The 20,101-nt window shown below is 45.0% G+C and overlaps 2 protein-coding genes across 2 annotated transcripts; both read left to right on the forward strand.

Annotated features, from left to right (window-relative positions):
* Positions 1 to 949: 949 nt before the first annotated feature.
* On the forward strand, positions 950 to 7,839 carry LOC136996439 (olfactory receptor 12D1-like). Its single transcript, XM_067317362.1, has 4 exons — positions 950 to 967; positions 1,016 to 1,853; positions 3,391 to 3,417; positions 7,229 to 7,839. Exons 1-4 carry the CDS (start codon positions 950 to 952, stop codon positions 7,837 to 7,839), a joined length of 1,494 nt encoding a protein of 497 aa, XP_067173463.1.
* Positions 7,840 to 14,675: 6,836 nt separating this feature from the next.
* LOC136996485 (olfactory receptor 4E1-like) lies at positions 14,676 to 15,954 on the forward strand. The gene is made up of 2 exons (XM_067317407.1): positions 14,676 to 14,687; positions 15,031 to 15,954. The coding sequence occupies exons 1-2, from the start codon at positions 14,676 to 14,678 to the stop codon at positions 15,952 to 15,954; spliced, it is 936 nt and encodes a 311-aa protein (XP_067173508.1).
* Positions 15,955 to 20,101: the final 4,147 nt, after the last annotated feature.

Below are 20,101 nucleotides of genomic sequence, written 5' to 3' on the forward strand. Positions count from 1 at the left end.
AAACTGCTAGTCTTTTGAGAAGTAGGTGTTGTAATCTTGCATATTTCAAAATTTTTTTTTTGATTCTACACCTTCCTCCTGCTTATGAGAGCTTGCTGTACAAATAATCATTACCAATATTAACAGGATGTGGCTAGAAGAAGAGGAAAACTAACTGTTATTTTATCAGTGATCAGTTCAACTCCCCACAGCATCATTAGATTTCTGTGTCCCTGAGATGCTATGCCTTGATGTTTTCAGAACTGAAGTCCCATAAGGTTCAGAGGCTTGATCCCAAGAGGAGTTATCAGAGAGACAGAAATTTTCCTTTTCTGGAAATAAATGTGATTGTTTCAGTGGCAGAGAGTACTCTACAAAAGTGTCCTGACTCCACTGAACAGCTCTTCAGAACTCATCCTCTTTGAAAGCAGTGTATTATTTGTGATCCACTATACTACTATAGTTCTTTCAGCTTCGGGAGAGATACAGTTAATTCAGCTAGGAATTGGAATGAAGAAACCATATTAGAGGACCCTTCTTTGATTTAAAAAAGGAAAACCTGCAGGATTTCAGAGCAATCTTCATGTAAACATTAGGTAACCAACCTTCCTTCCTCCCTTCCTCCCTTCCTTCCTTCCTGCCTGCCTGTCTTTCTTCCTCATAATTTTCTATTCTCGCTATTTTGAAACACGCCATTCCTTTCAGTGAGCTGGTACACAGGTGACAGTTCCAGCATCAGCATTGGCCATCTAGGTTACAACAGTTTCAGTATTTGCTGAAACAGCTGAGGTGGGAAATCAAGGAATTCTTTTGTGTCCCTTTCCAGACTCAGTATCTGATCTTTTCCATTTATGAGGCAGCATGAGCTGATAATGCATCTTATGGAAGAGGATTCTGGGAAATAGATATAGCAGCTCAGGACAGAAAGATAGGAAGTTACTGCCAAGTTATTCTTTCTTTCCCTGCAGGGATGGATAACCAGACAGAGGTGAGGAAGTTCATCCTCCTTGGCCTGACCAGCCTTCAAGGGCTACAGAAATTCGTGTTCATGCTGTTCTTACTGCTGTACCTGTCTGCCCTGCTGGGGAATATGGCAATCATGATTGTGGTGATATGTGAACCCCGGCTACACACCCCCATGTATTTTTTCCTCTGTAACCTCTCCTGCCTAGATATTTTCTTCTCCACAGTTACTGTGCCCAAGATGCTGGCTGGGTTCCTCTCAGGGCACCAGGACATTTCCTACACTGGCTGCCTAAGCCAGCTCCACTTCTCCTACTTCGCAGGAACCAGCGAAGCTTTGCTTCTGGCTGTCATGGCCTATGACCGCTTTGTGGCCATCTGCTACCCCCTGCGCTACACCCTGATCATGAGCCCACGGGCCTGCCTGCAGCTGGCTGCAGGCACTTGGACTACTGGCTTCCTTCATGCTCTGATGCACACAGTCATGACCTCCCGGCTCCATTTCTGTGGCCCCAACCACATCCAACACTACTTCTGCGACATCAAGCCTGTGGTGAAACTGGCCTGCAATAGCAGCCAGCTCAACCTGACCCTTCTCAACATCATCACAGGGAGTCTTGCTATAGGCCCCTTTGTCTTCATACTCTTTTCTTACCTATACATTTTTTCCTTCCTCCGACTGAAAGTCCAGTCCAAGGAGGGCAGGAGGAAAGCCTTCTCCACTTGCATCTCCCATCTCACAGTAGTGGCCTTATTCTATGTCCCTGTTATTTTTAACTATGTGCCACCTTCCTTAGGGAATTCACCCAGGTGGACAATGATAGCCACGCTTATGTATAATGTTGTCACGCCAGTCCTCAATCCTTTGATCTACACCCTGAGGAATGTGGAGGTGAAGCGTGCCCTAAAGAGAAGACTTTTCTCCAGAGAGTTACTAGCACAGAAAATGTTCTGCCTTGCAGCTTTTGTGGGGTAGTAGGCAATGGACAATGCAATGAGAGGAGCTTTTGGCTCAAGAATGTGTTGTGCAGAAATCTGCTTTTCACTGCCAACAGCCTGGGTCCCTTCAGAAATACCCTACGTACTGGATATGGTCTCATCTCTCCTATCTTGGGCATTAGCAGTGCTGAAAGATGAACATATATCAGTGGAACAGCCACTCCCATTCATCCAACTGGAAAAGAGAAGCAGCTCCAGAGAGTGATACTTCAATAAAAACACCTTTATTCGAGTGATTTGCCCACAAAGTCACTTGATTTTTCATTTTTTTTCTTTTTCTTTTCAGCAGCTGAATCCCACCCCCAGTCAGAGCTGTCAAGAGAAGTCAAGGCATGATTCATCTTATCCTAGAGCTGATAGACAGGGAGGGATTCATTTCTTTCCATGGGATTCAGTTGGCCACATACAGACATGTGTGTCATGCCACTTGAAATACTCTGGGTATCTCAGCTGGTGCCTCTCTGCTGCTCCAGAAAGGCATAGGTCTCCCATAGGCGCTATGCCAGATCCACCAGCCCTGTATGGATGTCAGATATCCTAGGGCTTCTAAGATGGTATTAGACACCTTTGTGTAGGCAACTTCATTTGCCAATAACTCACATAATACATTGTGTCTCTTAATATGGGCATTCTGTACAGCAGGGCAACAATATGGGAGCAAGTTTTGCTCTCCACCGAACAATGCCTGCTGATCTCTTTTAGGATCTGCCCTCTTCCTCTAGCCAGGAATTCCCTGGTAGCATTTACACTGGCTCATAGTTGCAACACAGTTACAAGCTTCCTATGGGGAATGCCTCTATGACTTTACTGCCCAGCATTACTGATAGTGTCATTTCCAAAGTTTGAAATACCACAACCTTGACAATGTAGCTTGATCCATTTTACAGATTCCTCCTTCCTCCAATTCTGTAGACTTGGGAAGATAACTTTTGGAGAGGGATCTCCCATTCTAAGACCACCTCGCCCTCTTCACGTGTGACTGGGATCACTTTGATCACTCTTTTATCCAAAATCGATGGTCTCTCATGTTTGCTACACTCAACTGCCACCCACAGTCTCTCAAAATCTTTATCAATACCTTCCTTTAGCTCTGCAGATCAAATAATGCTATATTGGGAGTGGGTAATTATATGCAGTGTACCAGCCTGCACATCTGGGATCAAACCAGCCAGCTGAGTGATCCCCAAGACACTGTCTTCAGTATTTGGGTAGAACGTAGAATCACAGGTACAGGCAGGAAGATGTAACCAGCCTTCAGCTGCTGACTGAATACTCAGGTCAAGCCTGTGGAGGTACACCATGGTCCATGAGACAGATTGACTTTGTGATTGTTTAACCCTTCAAGATATTGACTTTCTGCAGTAGTTTTAAAGGTGCCTTTCCAATCCACCTTAACCAGGACTCAAGATTTTTCTTGCAGCTCGAGTCTTCATATCCCATTTGTGAGTGCTGTAGGATCTAGGTGGAGAGACAAGGGTGAGTGGACTGGGCCCAGAAACTGGAGTCAGACCTGAGGTGATACTGGCTCTTGTGTCTGTGGTGCCAGTAACTGTGGCAAGAGAGGGTCCTAGCATCAGTCACCGGAGCAGGACCATGGGTCGTTGGGCCAGTGTACTCAAATATCAGCTACTGAGGGTGGCCAGGGTGAGTGGAGTGAGGGTCTCAGTGCCAGCAGCTGGAGTGGGGATCACAGGTCATAGTGCCCGTGTACCTTGGCAATAGCTGTGAGGGAGGGGGACAGAGTGCTTGTATTGTCCCTTAATCTGCTCTGTGTGTGTGTGTGTGTGTGTGTGTGTGATAAACACTCAGCCTCACTACTGGTTGAATTTGCAAAGAGGAGAGCAGCAGCTGTGCTTGGCCTGGAGAGGCCTCCCCTTGGTGCACCAGGCTGGGCTCCAGTGCCCAGACAGGAATCCTTGCATCCCAAAGCCCACTGGAGGCAGCGGCTTTATAACATTCCTCAACAAAATTACAATTTTGTAAGGGGGTGGGGCACAGAAAGTTGACTTGTGCGTTGGAGATACCATTATGTCAATATCTAAAGAACCACATGGCCAAGACACAGTTACTAGTTGAAGCAGCATTGTTCACTCATGCAAGCTTCATAATAAAATCCTTTGCCTATTTGCTAATCCTAATCACAAAGACCTTGCCAACAGGCAATAAGATTTTGCACCCAGTAGAAAACTAAAAAATATAATTCTGAGTCAAAAGCATTGATTTTTTTGTTCTCCACTCAGGAAACTGGCCAGCGTCTTGGGCATGACAGTGGAACATTGGCAGATTTCCCAAGTGGAAGTACATGGGTTATGAAAGTGCTAATCAGCCACAAACAGCACAATGATGAGGCTGTTCCCAGACATGGTCACAATGTAAATCATGAGGAAGACTAGAAAGAGCAGTATTGACATTTGTAAAGGTTTCCAAATGCCAGTAGGATGATTTTCCTGACCTGGTTTTAATGTCCTCATTTATTTTTTTGTCACGAATTGCACCTAGAAAAATGAATAACAGATTAAAAGTCAGGTAAAAAGCATTAATGGGAGTAGTTCTACATGTATTCTGTGTTTGAAACACACTGTAGTGTGTTTCGTTCAGTGAAGATCAAAACAAAAGAGGAAAAATTTCTTCCCTCTTTTAAGACTCATTTTAAAAGAGGTATTTGATGGGGGTGACGGAAGAGTGTGAATTGTCCTCAAGGTGTTTCTCCTTTTGCACTTACTGCAGGAAGGGTTTTTATGATTTAGATTCAGAAGAGCAGACCCTCACTCCAGCAGGAGTCAGGAGACTGACTCCTAAAGGGTCCATCTCCCTTACCTTCAGACATCTCCAATACGGATATCCACAGCTGGTGCTGTTGTTTCAGGTTCATTTTACAAATGAAAGAGGACTTGCCACCTGCCTAGACGCACTTTTCTTGTGACACCTGAGATGCCATACAGTATCTCCAGGGGCTGGTAAGTACAACACAAGGCAGACCCTTGGCTTGTGGAGCAGAAAGTGGAGGTCAGACAGAAGACCTGGGGGCCTCCCTGATGGTACAAGATTCCTATGTGTGGACAAATAAATTGAGCCATAGATTTCCATGTACTGTAACAGGAGCTTTGGAGGGATAGCTCACATGTGCACGCATATCCTGTAGACACAGAAATGCAGATAGGTGAACCTGGTTTTAAGCCCACCCCTACCTCAGGAGATGAATCACACCTGAGATATGACCAATTCTATCCATTACCTGCACAAAGGCAATACAAGTTTTGGTATAGAAATCTATACGCTAGAAATCTGATTTTGGGTGGATGAATCTCCCATCTATGACTGGAGAAAATAAATACCATCTTCTTTTTGAGCATTTAGCTACCACGTAATTTATATTACATCAATGTTAACACTTTGGTGTTCTACACACAAAATAGTAGAAGAGGATGTTATTGATTCAAAGCATTTGTAATCTTGGAATCATAGAATAATTGGAAGAAACCCCCAGAGGTCATCTGGTCTAAACCCCTCCTCAAAGCAGGTCTAAGAAGATGAAATTGTTAGGGATTTGTCTGGTTAAGTCTTGAACATCTCTGAGGATGGAGATTCCATGACCTTTCTGGGAAACTTCTTCCAGTATTTGACCACTCTCATGGTAGATAATAATAACAATAATAACAAATTAAATAAAAACATACGTCTAATAAGAATTTTCTATGTTCCAACCTGTGTCCCTTACCTCTTGTACTATCACCGTGCAGATCTGAGATGAGCCTGGCTTTGTCTTCTCTGTATCTGCTGATCGGGTAGTTGTAGAGAGGGAAAAAGGTGTCGCATTAGCCTTCTCCTCCTAAGGCTGACCAAGCCCAGTTTCCTCACCATCTCCTTGTACATCATGTGCTCAAGTCCCCTGAGCATCTTGAGAGCCTCCACTGGACTTGCTCCAGTACATCAACGTCCTTCATGTACTGGGGAGTCCAAAACTGGACACAATGCTCTAGAGGTATTCTCACAAGTACTAAAGAGAGGGTAAGGATCACTTCCCTCTGGGTCTGCTGGCTGCACTCTTACTAATACACCTGTCACGCTGTCATGCTATGAAGGTTCGATAGCAATGACTGAGACAGTAATATAATAATAATAAAAAAGATGTTTTTCCTCACACAAGTTCTTGGATTAGTAACATCCATTAAAATAATGCGATTACTAATTTAGGAAGGATAACACAAAACCATCAGTTACTAATTTAGAAAGGATAACCTGAAACCGTCGATTACTGCGTTATTAATTGGAAGGACTGCTTATCCCTACTTGAAAGCTTTCTTGTTCACTCTCCTAGTGAGAGGGCTCTCAACCTCGAGGAGTTACCTTAACCCAGCGTCCCAGGAAAAGGGGAGGGGGTGGAATACTCACGGTCCAGCCAGCCGGAGTGGATGATCAGGTCACGTTCCCGTCCCTGCTCAAACTCTCCTAGCTCCCAAGTCTCTTTTTATACGGCTGGGGCTCTGGGCAAACACTGCTTTTGCTGACTTTTTGCGAGTTTCACAATCACAGGACTGTTTGTTTGTCTGCTTGGGGGGACCCTGATATCGAGGCAAGACCACAATACCTCTGTATTGTTTCTTCCCTCCCCGGGGGTCCGTGCAGATTCCAGGTGGCAGACTTCACTTCTCCAGTCTTGTTAATCATTCCGCAGCCTTGCGCATATCAGGCCTTGCGCATATCGGTTGGTAGAGGACTTTAGTCCTGTTAAGTCCTCTGTTCAACAGCTTTGTGCACGTCAGCTCTTGTGCTCTCAGTTCTTCTGCATATCAATTGACAAACTTCAGTCCTGTTAACTCTTCACTCGCCCATCAACACCCAAGGTGTGGTTGGCCTTCATTTGTTGCAGTGATACACTGCAGACTCATTTTCAAGCTCTTGTTTTTCAGAATCCCCAGATCTTTCTCTGCAGACCTGCTTACTTGATAGTTGGACACAGCCTGCACTGTTGCATGGGGTTATTCCACCCAGATTCGAGCCATAGTATTTGCTTTTCCTTCATTTCAGGAGGTTCCTGTTAGCCCATTTCTCCAGCCTGTCAAGGCCCTCTGAATAGCAGCCATGCCCTCCAGTGTATCAGGTCCAGCAAAGCATCTCTCCTAGTCAGCTCGTCAATCACCTTCACCAAGAAATTATCTTCTGTGAATTCCAGAAATCTTCTCAGTTCCTTGTGCCCAGCTGCGCTGCCCTTCCAGCAGACATCGGGGTGGTTTGAGTCACCTGTGAGTACCAGGGGCTGTGACTGTGAGGCTTTCTCCTGCTACAGGATCATCTTATGTCTGTGTCCCCCACCACAGCACCTTTGTGAGTTGGTCCAGAGATTCCCACGTCCCTGGCTCTGCACTCTGTGAGCAGTTTCCTGGCTGCATGGCTGCCATGGACTTGATTGATGCCAAGAGCCCTACAACACTCCCCTGGAAGACAAAAAACAAGGAACATAATTGCACGCTAACTGGGCCAAGTACGACACCTACAGACCATGGCTCTGTTCTCACCACACACAGCCTCAGAACCAAGATCCCTGCACCACCAGAGCTCTGCCAAGCCCCACAGCCTGCCGCCCTGAATCACCCAGGCCCCAGGACTGTAACTCGGCCTCTGCCTCAGTCACTGCCCTACTCCCTCCAAAACACTATGAGTGACTTTACAGATGTCTTTGAGAAGAAGGCGGAAGAAACGCTACCACTCTATGACACATATGACTGCCACATTGACCTGATCCCAAGAAAGGAGGTGCCTTGCCACCCTGAATTAGCAGCCCTCAAAGAATACCTCAAGGACAATCTGGCACAGTGGTTTATCTACCTCTCCTACTGGCTCCTCATGCAGGAGGAGGGGAGGAAGACTACGGTCCTGTATAGATTACAAGAGGCTTAACAATATCATGGCGAAGAACTGGCACCCCCTGCTCCTCACCCCAGAGCTATTAACAATCCTCAGAGGTCTCTACTTGCTTTTGAATTTCATTCAGTTTCTGCCAGTTAGCTGCTGCTCAGGTCTCATGCCATCTAGGGTCAGGAAAAGTGAGTGGCCTTTTCTAATCATTCCACAGATAAAGCCTATTCAATCAGTGTATCCATTGCTAAGTCTGTATCGTTCTGTCTATGGCAATTAATGTGATAATATAGCTCGAGCAAATGGACCAGCTGAGCTATGGTTCAGTCTCAGGATATGGGAAGCAATACACACACTCCTAAACTTGTAAATTACACATCTACAGCTTAATTGTAAAAAAAAAAAAAAAAAAAAAAAGCTACTATGTAACTTAAATGACTACCACAATATAAGGACTTCATAAGATACACTCAGTATATGGCAGTAATTATGAAGCTGCAAACATTTATACATTCAGCACACAATAGCAGTTTGACAGTACTGATCAGCCTGTTCCTACTGTCTATGTATTAAAAGCATCTGACCTGAGAGTATTCACACATTGCAGCTTTCTGGCATGAGTGTGGAAGCTCCACCACAATGTCTTGCAGCAGTTTGGAAGTCAGCTAGGAGGGCTGAGCAACAGTCAACTACCTTCAAATCTTCTCCCACACAGATTTTGCAGTTGGAGGTTTTATTATCAGTGAGTCATTCTGGAGCATTTGTTCCTTTGTCACAGGTGGGACATCTCCAGCTGCAGCTACTCTGTTTCTGGCTGTCTGTCATTCTCACTGTGGCTCTTCTGGCCATTGCTGAGTGATAATGTTTCCACTTGTGCACAAGTCACCAACCACAGGCAATATGATCTTGCATCTTCAAGGTCATCTCCCACAGCTTCCTATGCCGAGCTTGGACCTGACTCATCACCTTGCCTGGTCTGATGATTATCAGACTGCTGACAGAACCCACTGCTATCCCCAACCGAGACCTGCTTGGGTGCTGTGGGTCTGTGCCCTCTTGGTGCAGGTGCCGTCCATGCTATGGCCACCCTGGGCTCCCAGCTCACCTTTGCTTGTGGAGCAGCCCCACTTGCTGCTTTCTGACATCTTCTTAGAAAAGAACCCGTGACTTTAGTAACTCTCCCAAGCAGTCACTCAGGTGTTGGAGGGACTGTCACAGGATGTGTGCCTGTGTCTGTGTGAACTTGAATATCTCAGTAATGGTCTCTGTGCTTCAGTTTAAAAGCCCCAGTTCCCACTGTTCTGAGTGATTGCACTTAGGCTGAAACAAGAACTTATGTATTTGGAAAGGAACACAGGACTGCAACTCTAAAAGAAAGAAAGATAGCAAGATTTTTCTTATGCTTCTTTATCGGGGGAAGTCTGGCTTTATTACTTGGGAGAAGAATATCTGGCTGAATTCACTGCTCGTAACACCATTTACACAACATCTTGAGTTTGCATTGCTACAGTCTGGCCTGAAAGCTCTGTATTGACAGTCTCTTAATCCAGGTCAACAATTGCTCACTGCATAAGAAGTAACAAAGAGAAGAGATTCCAGAACTCCAAAGCAGGGTAGAATTAGTAGGAGTACTGAATTATTTTTCACGCTCTTCCCAGAGAAGGCTCATATGTAGCTAGATGCATTTGCAGAGAGAATTTCAAATATACTTTGGGTGCTGTTTTCACAGGAATTTCTATAAGGGAAAACTGATGCAGTGTATTTTTTCAATTTTACTATTCCACCTGTCAGCCCAATGTAATTCAGCCTAACACCACCACCAAGATTGCAAATATCCCACTTTCTATTAATAGAATACTGACTCTTAGCTGGCTTCACTATACATGTATCACCTACTTTGATCTTCTAGTGAACACAGGGCTGAATTCAACTTGTATTGCAAATCAAGCAGGTTTTTCAAGAAGAATATTCAGTCCTGTCATTTGGGTTTCTTTATTATTAATAATAATAATAATAATAATTTTCTTGTGCCATTTCTCAGTGATGGATTATCCATCACTACCTTTTGTAAACTACTCCAGCTGACAATTAGTCTATTGGAAAATACTCTGTAACCACTGCTGCCTCACTGACCAGGTGAATACCTTTGCTACATCAAAAAGGCTCCTGGTCTCCCTGAAGGCAATTAGAGGCTTTGATCAAGCTATCCCTATACTTTTTTTCTTGATATATATACATATATATATATATATGTATATAAAAGTAAGTAAATAGATTTATTTCCTTAAGTCTTACTAGCAGGTACGTCCTATTAAAAATGAAGCTTACTATAAGAAATGTAACTCTTTATTTTATAACTTCGGGCTTTTATGTGGAAAAGAGTAAGGGTTTCTTATGTAGTAGGCTACAAAACAACACTGACAACTAAACCTTGCTCCCGAATTAATAACCTTTGCTATAGAGTTATGGAGTTCACTAACACAAGACAGCTCTAGGACCAAAAATGTAGCAGGGTTCCAAGAAGGACTCAGCATGTCCAGGGTAAAGGAAAGTAAAAAGGCTGGGCTTTAAGAGCCAATATAAATGTGCTGGTTACTTCAGCTAATGATCTTAGTGTCTTTTCACAGTTAGTGAGTCTACAGAGAGGTATAAATTGGGAGGCATAAATCCCACTCAGCAGGTCTCTCCATCCCTTTATTTTCTAATTTCTGGTAGCAATATGGGAGGATCAAAACAGATCTCAAGGACTAACACCCTCACCCCATCCCCTGAAAAAAGAAAAAAAAAGAAAGAAAAAAGAAAAGATGTTTCTGTGAAAAATTTCCTTCCCTCTGTCATGACCAAAAGCATGGCAGAAATGACACTGAAGCAGACCACAGTGAGAGAGTTCATCCTTTGGGGACTGCCCTCCAGCTTAGAGGCACAAATGATCCTCTCTGTGGTGTTTCTGCCCCTCCATCTCATGACTCTGCCTGGCAACCTCCTTATATTGCTGTCTGTTGATCACGACTGATACTTTCTCATAGCCACATGCCTCTTCCTCAGCAACCCTTTTTTCCTCCAGATCCACCATTCATCTGTTACAGAGCCTGAAATGTTGGGTGACCTCTTCTGTGCAGAGGAGATCATCTCTTTGGAAGGATGTGTGTCCCAGATGTTCTTCCTTCATCTCTGTCTGTACAGAGATCTGCCTCCTCACTGCAACAGCCTATGACTGCTACAGGGCCATCTGCAACCCCATGCACTAGCATCTCACACTCATGCAAGAGTACGCCTACAGCTGGCTGGGGCTGTGTGCATGGGGACAGGGATCCCCTGTGGCCTGACTGGAATTATGATCAAACTGCCCTGCTTCACAGAATTTGACAGCTTGGTCTGTGATGTGCAGCCAGTGGTCAAGGCGGCTTGCATGAATGCCTACATTATTGAGATGCTGAAAATCTCCAGCTCTGGGCTCATCTAGGCTTGCTTCATGGTCCCATTGGCCTCTTATGGCATCCTCCCAGTCTTGCTAAAGAAACATCTGTGCAAAGGTGTGCACAAGGCCCTCAGTGCTTCTGCCATCGGGCTCATGGTTGTAATGCTCTTCCTGGGATACTGCATCTTCATTTACTCCTGCCCTTGCACCAGCTTCACTGAGGACACTGTGATACCAGTCTTCTTAAAACAACCGTCACCTCCTGCTAAATCCCATAATCTGCATCCTGGGAAATGAGTACATGAGGTGGGCACTCCCCAAGCCAATTGGGAGAAAAGTAGCCACAGAGGAGAAATAAAAGCTAGAGCAAAAGCAGCTGCACTTTCCAGGGTCAGCTGCTGTTTTTTTCAGCTTTATCAGCAATAGGTGAATTTCATTGTGACAAATCAGCTTCTAACCTCTTTCTGTGCAGACAATCCTGGTAACTCAGTTTGTAACCTGCAGGCCATGCTTATCAGCCTGTGTTTGAACTCTCTTGCCTCACCGAGAAACACAAAAAAAAGGGCTTTCTTCCAAGATTAAGTTACCATACAAAAGATGTCACTTTCTACCCTCCTTTTTTTTTTTGGAAGTATATTCAGAGCAATGTGCAAGTATTCATTTTGAGATAAGATTTTAGGAAGCTGAGGCTTGGTTAATTCCTTTGCTTGATTTTCCCCCACACTGTTCTCAAGCTGTTCTAAACATCCATAGTTCTTACTGACAGAGCAGCTAAAGATGGAAATGAAGAACCGGAAAAAATAATCCTGTCCATACTTGACTTTTTGTCACTATTGCAAGGAGATAAGAAACATAATGGTTGAATGCCATTCATTAGGCATATTGTTTATTAATATTTCTCTCTTTTTAAGGAAAATCCCTTAAAATGAACGCCTGAAGCTGCAATCCTTTGTCAGTTCTCCATCGGCGCTTTTGATCACTCAGTTTGCACTCGTTGCAGTGTGCAGATTTTCAGCATGGCAGCTCTTATTCAGAGCCTTCTTCCACACTGAGTTTGTGATCCCTTTCCTAAGTCCAAGTCATTTGGTCAGAGCTCATGGGCTGTATTCTGCTCTCCCAGTGCGTAAACTTGGTGTTAGTTCACCAAGAACACCTTTAAGAAGGCAAAGCGAGTTATGTGGCATGGGTGAACATTTGTTCTTTGTCTCCAGAGGCCATTGAAATGGACCTTGAACAATTGTGTGAGCTACTATAGCCACACAGGTGTTCTGGGTGACTAACTGGACCCACAGCTCTGCTCCCAAGGGACTTATTAAATCTCTTCCAAAGCTTATACTGTCAACAACCTAGGATGATTTAACAAATCCCTTTGTGACTCTCTAGTAAGGCATGCATTTAACATTTCTTGAGTCCCAAATCTGTCTTTCAGACAAGCACACAGCCCAAGCTTTATCAGTTCTCTGTGACTTCATCACAGCACAAAAGGTTCTGTATTTGGTGTTCAGAGTAATTGAGTACCGCATGCTCTTGCTCTCCAGAACTAGCTGTTACGGGGAAGGGTTGAGGGTGTAAGTCACCTCTGCATCCCTGTTTATCCTGTCAGTGTTGAGCTTCAACTTCTGATTTGGGGGCAGGTCTTCTTCGCATTGGCAGGAATGCTTTGTAAGTAGGCAGGAAGTTCAGTTTCTATTTTGATTTTTGCATTGTTCATGAAGTAACCAATCAAGATTTATTTTATTTTATTTTATTTATTTGCTTCTTTGTTTGTTTGTTTGTTTATTAAGTAAAGGCTTGAACTAGTTAAATATCAGGATGATCTTCCAGTATGAGGGGACCATGTGCACAAGATAACTTGGGTATATTAGAGGGACCCCCCCCCCCAAAAAAAAAAAAAAATCCAAACCAAAGCAAACCCTGCCTGTTCAGTTGCTGGAATTATCCATTCCTCTGGCTAGAGGAATTTACGGATGCCGATCAGAAGGAAGAAATTTGTTTATCCATCTCCATTTTTTAGACCAAAAATTGCTTTTTCTTTTATAGAGAAAAAACACTGGAATTCAACTCACAATCATTCTTTTTCCGGACACCACTGGAAACTACATAAGTAAGCTCTGTTTTTCCTCCCTACTCTGTTTGCTTTTGGGTTTGTTGCAGGGAGAAGGGGCTGAGACGTTGACTGGAAGGAGAACAACACTTCTGTTTGGTTGCTTTTCAGTCCTTTTTGCAAGACCTTGAGTACAGGAGGAAATCAGGCATCTGATTCTACCAGGTGTCTTTGGAGACATCAGTATCTGTCTCTCAGCAGACTCCAAATGAAGACAGGAGCCTCTGTGCGGGTCCTTGGCAACTTTAGAGCCCTATGAAAATGTTAGTTGTGGGAGCTGTAACAGGCGAAAATACTAATGTAAATGTACATTTTACAGGCTTGTGGCTCCACTTGTAACAGCTGCAGACCACTTTGGGGGTATTCAGCCACTTCTGGAGCGTCCACATGCTGTTAGAAATGTAGCTATCGTTCAGGTGCTTGGTTAGCCCTGTTCTCAGAAGCTCAGCGTATCAGCAGCAAGGAAACCACAGTGACGTTGATTTCCAAATACAAGAACCCTGGGTTCATACTCAGAGATGGTTTCATTTTAGCAAAGTGGGGAACTTTGAGAAGTCCTGCCGTTTCCCACATCATTATTTCTGTTGTGTGACTGCCTTGAACCATGCGCTGTAAACAAGCTTTCTCCTTTGTTGGACAGGGTTCCTATTCGATGTCCTCTCGTCTCACTCCTGTTCCAAAGGCAAGATTTTGTGTTTGTGTATGTGTACTTTTGATTAGTTTGCCAAAATTTTTAGATTTTCATTTCAAAATGAAAATAAAATTACAGGAACACTGGAATATGGAATGGGCAGAGATATTCAAGGTCACTGAATTTGTGACTGCAGGTGTTGCATTGCTTGATCCCTCATAAATACATCAGATATCAAGCAGCTGAGGTTTCTGACTGGCTCCTGACTGAAAAGCAGGTGAATCTGCTCTCCCCAAGCAAGGTTGCAGCTGGGGAAGTGAATGCCACACTCAAATGAATTTGCAGACAGCTACCTAGCAGGAAAAGGTGGTGTCATACCATGTTTGGAGACTATGCTGGGTATTCTTACTTTTGGGAGGAGGTTGGAAAACCAGGCAAGACTCAGCAAACAGCAGCAACAAGTATCTAGGGTCTTAAAAATGATCTTTTAGTGAAAGCCTAAATCCCCAGTCTATGAGATCTATGAAGAAGTTAGCAGTGACTTCCCTGAAGTCTATTCAGATGTCATCTCACTAAACTGCAATGCCCAACACAGAAGTCTTCCACTAATCATTTGGTTTCCTCTACAGTGAAGGAAGAGGAATAACTGCAGGCACAGATTCATCCCTTTTATGTCTGACAATTGCAGACAGGTAGCTTAAACGAGACACCTGGAATCAGGAAAGATGGATCCTGAGGTACATTCTGCCAGGAGGCAAATCTTCCTGCAACCTGATAGCTCCTGAGTAAGTCAGAGAAGTAAGTCAGCTTGCATTGCATTGTCTGGAAACTGAAGAAAGCCCACAGTCTCCTTTGGAAACCTGTTCCAGTACTCGCTTGTCCTTCAAACTTGAATACTTCTGCTAATATTAGGCATCACCTTTTGGGTGAAACTGTTAGGCTGTTCTGTCTTTCTTCCTCCATACAGCTCAAGTTTGTATGATTGTCATCATGTTCTGTCCTCTCATACCATAAATTTAATTCTCTTTTCACCATGTCCTTTCTCCTAGGTGCGACGCAGCAGTAAACATGGTGTGGCAGAATCACACTAGAGTGAGTGAGTTCTTCCTCTTGGGCCTCACCACCAACCATGCTGTAGAGCTGGCCCTCTTCACCTTCTTCATGGTCGTCTACGTGCTGATTATTTTGGGCAACATTCTCATCATCTTCACGATTGCACATGACCAGCGTCTGCACAGTCCCATGTACTTCTTCCTCAGCAACCTCTCTGTCATTGACGTCTGCCACTCCTCAGTGGTGATGCCCAGGATGCTGGCTGACTTCCTGGTGGACAAGAAGAGCATCTCCTTTGAGGAGTGCATGGCACAGATGTTCTTCCTCCACTTCTTTGCCTGCACAGAGATCTTTCTCCTCACCATCATGGCCTATGATCGCTGCATAGCTATCTGCAACCCCATGCATTATGGCACCATCATGAGCCGGAAGATGTGCCTCCAGCTGGCCACAGTCATGTGGATGGGAGGACTGATGCATTCTGTGTCCCTCACTGCCCTGACCCTCAGTCTCCCATACTGTGGTCCCAGTGCCATTGACAACTTCTTTTGTGATGCCCCTTTGATCATTAAGTTGTCCTGCACAAACACCCATGTCTTAGAAATGCTCCTTGTCGCCACCTCAGGCCTCATCTCTGTGGTCTGCTTCCTGGTGCTGGTGACTTCCTATGTGGTCATTTTGGTCTCACTAAGGAACTATCTCTCGGAAGGGCAACACAAGGCATTATCTACCGGTGCTGCTCACCTGACATTGGTGACACTTTTCCTGGGACACTGCATTTTCACCTATCTCAGGCCAGCCAAGAGTTTAGCTGCAGACAAAGTCGTGTCAGTTTTCTTCACGGCCATTACCCCTCTGATGAACCCCATTATCTATACCTTTAGGAATGAGGACATGAAAAATGCTTTGAGAAAGCTACACAGGCGGCAGATTGATTCCCAAGACAAGTGACACTGTTGGGAGTGAACGGAAGGCTGCCAATCCCTGTGTACTGTCTGTCCCTATCCCCTCCCTCCAGGGTATTCTCTGGCATGTATCTTCAGCTTTTGACTTCTCTGCGCCCTTAGCACTGAGGTGAAATCAAACAATGGCACTGGCTCTCATCCACAACAAGTTCTTTGAGGGATGCTATAAGCTCATTTATCAGAGGGAAAGTTTTGAAATACAAATGCCAAGGATATTCTAGATTGCTGTGCTCTAAGGACCCAGCTCCTTTGGGCTCTTCATCTCAGCAGCCTAAGTGTATTTTGCAGGAACACTTCTTCCATTCTAAGGAAAATTATCCCTTCACCCTACATACTCCTAGAAGAAGTTAATGCTTTAGCAAACACAAGACTGCTTATACAGTTTCCTCTTCTGGCCCGTGTGGTTAGCCTGAATTTGAGGGTTTCAACTTGTCCACATTCAGATAAGGATTTCATGGATGTACAGGTTTTGTGCAGACAGCTATTTTTAGCCCAAACCCTACTGCCTCTCTTTCCCTGTATGCAGCAGGACAGATCTTTTCTTTACGCAGGATGTTGCTAAATAAGCAGGAGAAGGCAGGTTTGAGCTCTTTGCCCATTTTCAGCAGGGTGTCTGAATCAAATGATACTTTTACCTTAGATACATCTACTTATCTATTTTCCATATGGCTGCGCAAATGTGTTAGCACAACTTTGGGTGCAGCTTATGATTTGAAACAAGGAGCGAGGAGAGATAGACACTCCCAAGTCTCCACTGCCATCAGGAAAAAGAGCAGATAGACACATGCTATGTAGATAGATGATGGTACAGTAGCATCAGCTGAGGAAGCTCACAGTCCTTGTCCTCTGGGCCACAGGCAAACTCCTCTCTGGGGCAAAAGCATGACACAGATTCCTCCTGTGACAAATTGCCAAGGACCATAGTGGGGTTTTGCTTGCATGCTTTTAGACTGAGGTAGCTGACCAATGTTAATGCTTAGCTCTTGCAAAACAGCCTCCTTCATCAAGAGACATAAGAAAACAAAGAATACTGCCCTCACAACCAGCGGCCTTCTTTTGCTATCCACAGGAAATCAGCAGGAAGAGAACCTGTCTGATGGGCAAATGATTAAAGTTCAGCAGCCTCCCAATGCTCCTAATTTGTGGTAGGCTAAAGAAAATACCGAGAGAGAATGGGGCATTATATCCTCCCGCAGCCAGATCTTTATGCAGTGCTGCACGTTTAGAGGGCTCCTGAGAACCTCTTGGGGTATGCTGAAGGAGGTAAAGGGGTTTTTTGTCTCTTGATCAAGAACAAAGCTCCAGCACAGATGCTTTTACAGTGTGCAAAGGTACTTTGGAGGCCAGACTAGCTTCTGCCTGCTCCCAGCCCTTCTCAGCTGTATTTCTTGTAGCACATTAAAGCACTTTGCATGTGAGTGAGAGATTTCCCTTGCTCTGGTACTGCTGTAAGTCTACACCACCTCACCCGAGAGCTGGAGCAATTCATGAGCCAGCTGTGCTGACCCCATACTTTCAAAGAGCTCGCAGTCTACTTATACGTTCACAGTCTACTTGTACTTATGCCCTCACATCCAGCCAGCCCACAGGGCATTCCATGGCAGAGGGGGGATGCTGTGCACCAGGCTGGGGCCCTGCTCTGGCATCTCCGATTCAGTCCTGGCAGGGCTCTTCAGTGTTGGCTCAGCTCTCCGTTCTGATTCCCAATGCTGCAGCACTTCAGGGGTGCAGAGGCAGCCACAAGGGCACTGCTGTGTGTGAGGTTTGACGGAGATGCCAAGCTGGGAATGCCATAGTCTGGGAAGCTGATCACAGCCTCCAGCACTTTCCTGGAGTTCTTTGTAGGCAGGGCTCTAGGAAGGGTGTTAATTTCTCCCTTTGAAGCAATTTGGGTTGCTTGGAGTGGTCCACGTTTGACATAAAAAATCCTACTGTAGGATGGTGTAGAGTAGCTGATGGGGATAAATGTTCTTATGGTGGTCCTTTGCCTTTTTCAAAGCACAGTCTTTGGTTGCCAGTGCACAGGTTTTGATTTTCTCCAGGATCACCACACTGAAAGTGTTAAGTGCTCATCTGAGTGGTGGCAAACAAAGCACTACAGCAGATGAGGGCCCTTGCAGTTAAGGTACATTTCCACACTTAAGGTTAATTCCTTCTCATTTCTGCAATTCAGAGGTTTCAGGTTTGTGAACCAGAGAAGAGGACCAGGTTCACCTCATTATCATTGTTAATTTGATCCAGCACTGATTTCCAATTGTTTATGTACAGGTTCTGTGTGTCAGCGTTAGTGGCTAAGATGCCAGTTCTACATGTCCCCAGTGATTCTTTCCTTCTGCTCCAAGGACAGCTGTGGCAGAAACCTCCAGTGGTTCCTTCTAGCTGTGAAATGTGGCTGTGTTTAGAACCTTTTGATAGGAATGGAAAACATTTGATTTCCCATGTACTAAGAAGGCGGCATTAAGCTTGAGCTCTGCAAGAAAGAGGTGTTCTAATCTGGAGTGCATATTTATGACAAAGTCCTGCTTTCTGGGAACACACTTTCCTTCCTCTTTCTTTCCTTCCCATATATTTCATTCCTTTGTCCATGTAAGATTCCCAGGCCATCCAGAACATCCACTGAAATACCAGAAAGAGCGGTCTTGGGAAACTGTGCTTCAAAAAGCCAAATGCCCCTACCTTGCTTCAGATGGAGAAGGGGGCCAAACCTCAACAAGATGAAAAGTCCTCTGAGCTTGTCAGGCAGCCTGGATACCTGTTTTCAAGCTTGGGACAATTCATTTTCTGGAAACAGTTTCAATGAAGCGGTGTTGGCTTCCAATAAATCATTGGGCCAGATGTTCAACACCCACAATCCCATGGGCTCTGATGAGAGATATCAGTGATCCCTTATGGGCATAGCTCCAAAACATCTTCTGGTCCTTGCTCCCTTTGGCATTGATGGCCTTTGGGGTGGCTCTGAGCTAGTGCTGTCAGGGTTGGCTGTGTCCAGCTGCAGCCCTGCAGCAGGTGCACCGGGATGTCACAGCTGTCATTGTTGTCATATTCAGCAGGGACACATCAGTTCACTGCTGAAAGGCTGCTGAAAGGCTGCTGAAGGAGCTAGAGTGGGGTGCTGTGAGGCGGAGGAGGGAGTAGTGGGTCTTGGGGAGAGAATGTAATGATGCTGCAAGTGGCCTGGGAGAAGTTTGCTTTGCAGTCCTGCCACACACACACGCCTTTATTTTCTTTCAGGTAGAAAAGGAATTCCCACAAGAAAATCCCTCCAGGACTCCATCAGGAGTCCTCACAGTTGAGACCACAGACCAGACAGTATGAGTATGGAATATGAGTATGACAAGAAGGGAAGAAAGCCTTCCAAATGAAGCCTTATGTTCAATCACAGAATGGTAACGTGACCATTGCCTCTTTGTTGTTTGTTTTTTTTTTTGTTTTTTTTTCCTGTGGAAGCCAGTGAGAGCAGGATGCTGAATGAAGACTCTGTGCCAATGTCTGGAAGGCCACAGAAGGAGGAAAGTCCCCAAGCCTTTCCCTTTCTGGCTTGGTGTTTCTTCTCTACTGACCGCTGCAGGGGAAGGCTTTGGGGAACAGGGGGTTGTGTGTGAGTGGATATGGGCAGTGGGGAGCTCCAAACTCCTTATGGTATGGGGAAGGAGGCAGGGGAGGCAGCTGGGAGAGCATGAAAGGGAGGGCTGTGCAGATGGATGAAGTTAGCTGCTTGTTAGTGATTTGATCTGGGAATCTGTTGCATAACTCTCTGCTTGTCTATCTTCTTTCCCCTTGATGTAGCATCCTGGGACAATGAAGGAGCCAAGGGGATTATGAAAGGAGGCATATGTGCCAATCCTATGGCACCAGACGTGATGGCTCTGCATGTGCTGGACAGCTGGCTGATGTCATTGCAAGCCCACCCTCAATCATCTTGGAAAGACAAGAGTGATCAGGAAGGTTCCTGATGCTTGCTAAAAGGCCCATGTCATCCCCATTTGAAAGAAGGGCATCAAGGGAGATCCAGGGAACTATAGGCCTGCCAGCCTTACCTCAGTTGCTGGGAAGGTTTTGGAGCAAATGTTCATGGAAGTCATTCCTAAACACAGGAAGGACAAGAATGAGATTGGTGAGGCAGTATGGCTGAC

Source organism: Apteryx mantelli, unplaced genomic scaffold (assembly GCF_036417845.1).
Source record: "Apteryx mantelli isolate bAptMan1 unplaced genomic scaffold, bAptMan1.hap1 HAP1_SCAFFOLD_40, whole genome shotgun sequence".
NCBI classification, from domain to species: domain Eukaryota; kingdom Metazoa; phylum Chordata; class Aves; order Apterygiformes; family Apterygidae; genus Apteryx; species Apteryx mantelli.

Coding starts and splice junctions, on each gene's coding strand:
- LOC136996439 (XM_067317362.1), top strand. Junction 1,854..3,390: donor GGTGAAGCGTGCCCTAAAGA/GAAGACTTTTCT, acceptor CATTTGTGAGTG/CTGTAGGATCTAGGTGGAGA. Junction 3,418..7,228: donor ATCTAGGTGGAGAGACAAGG/GTGAGTGGACTG, acceptor CTCCTGCTACAG/GATCATCTTATGTCTGTGTC.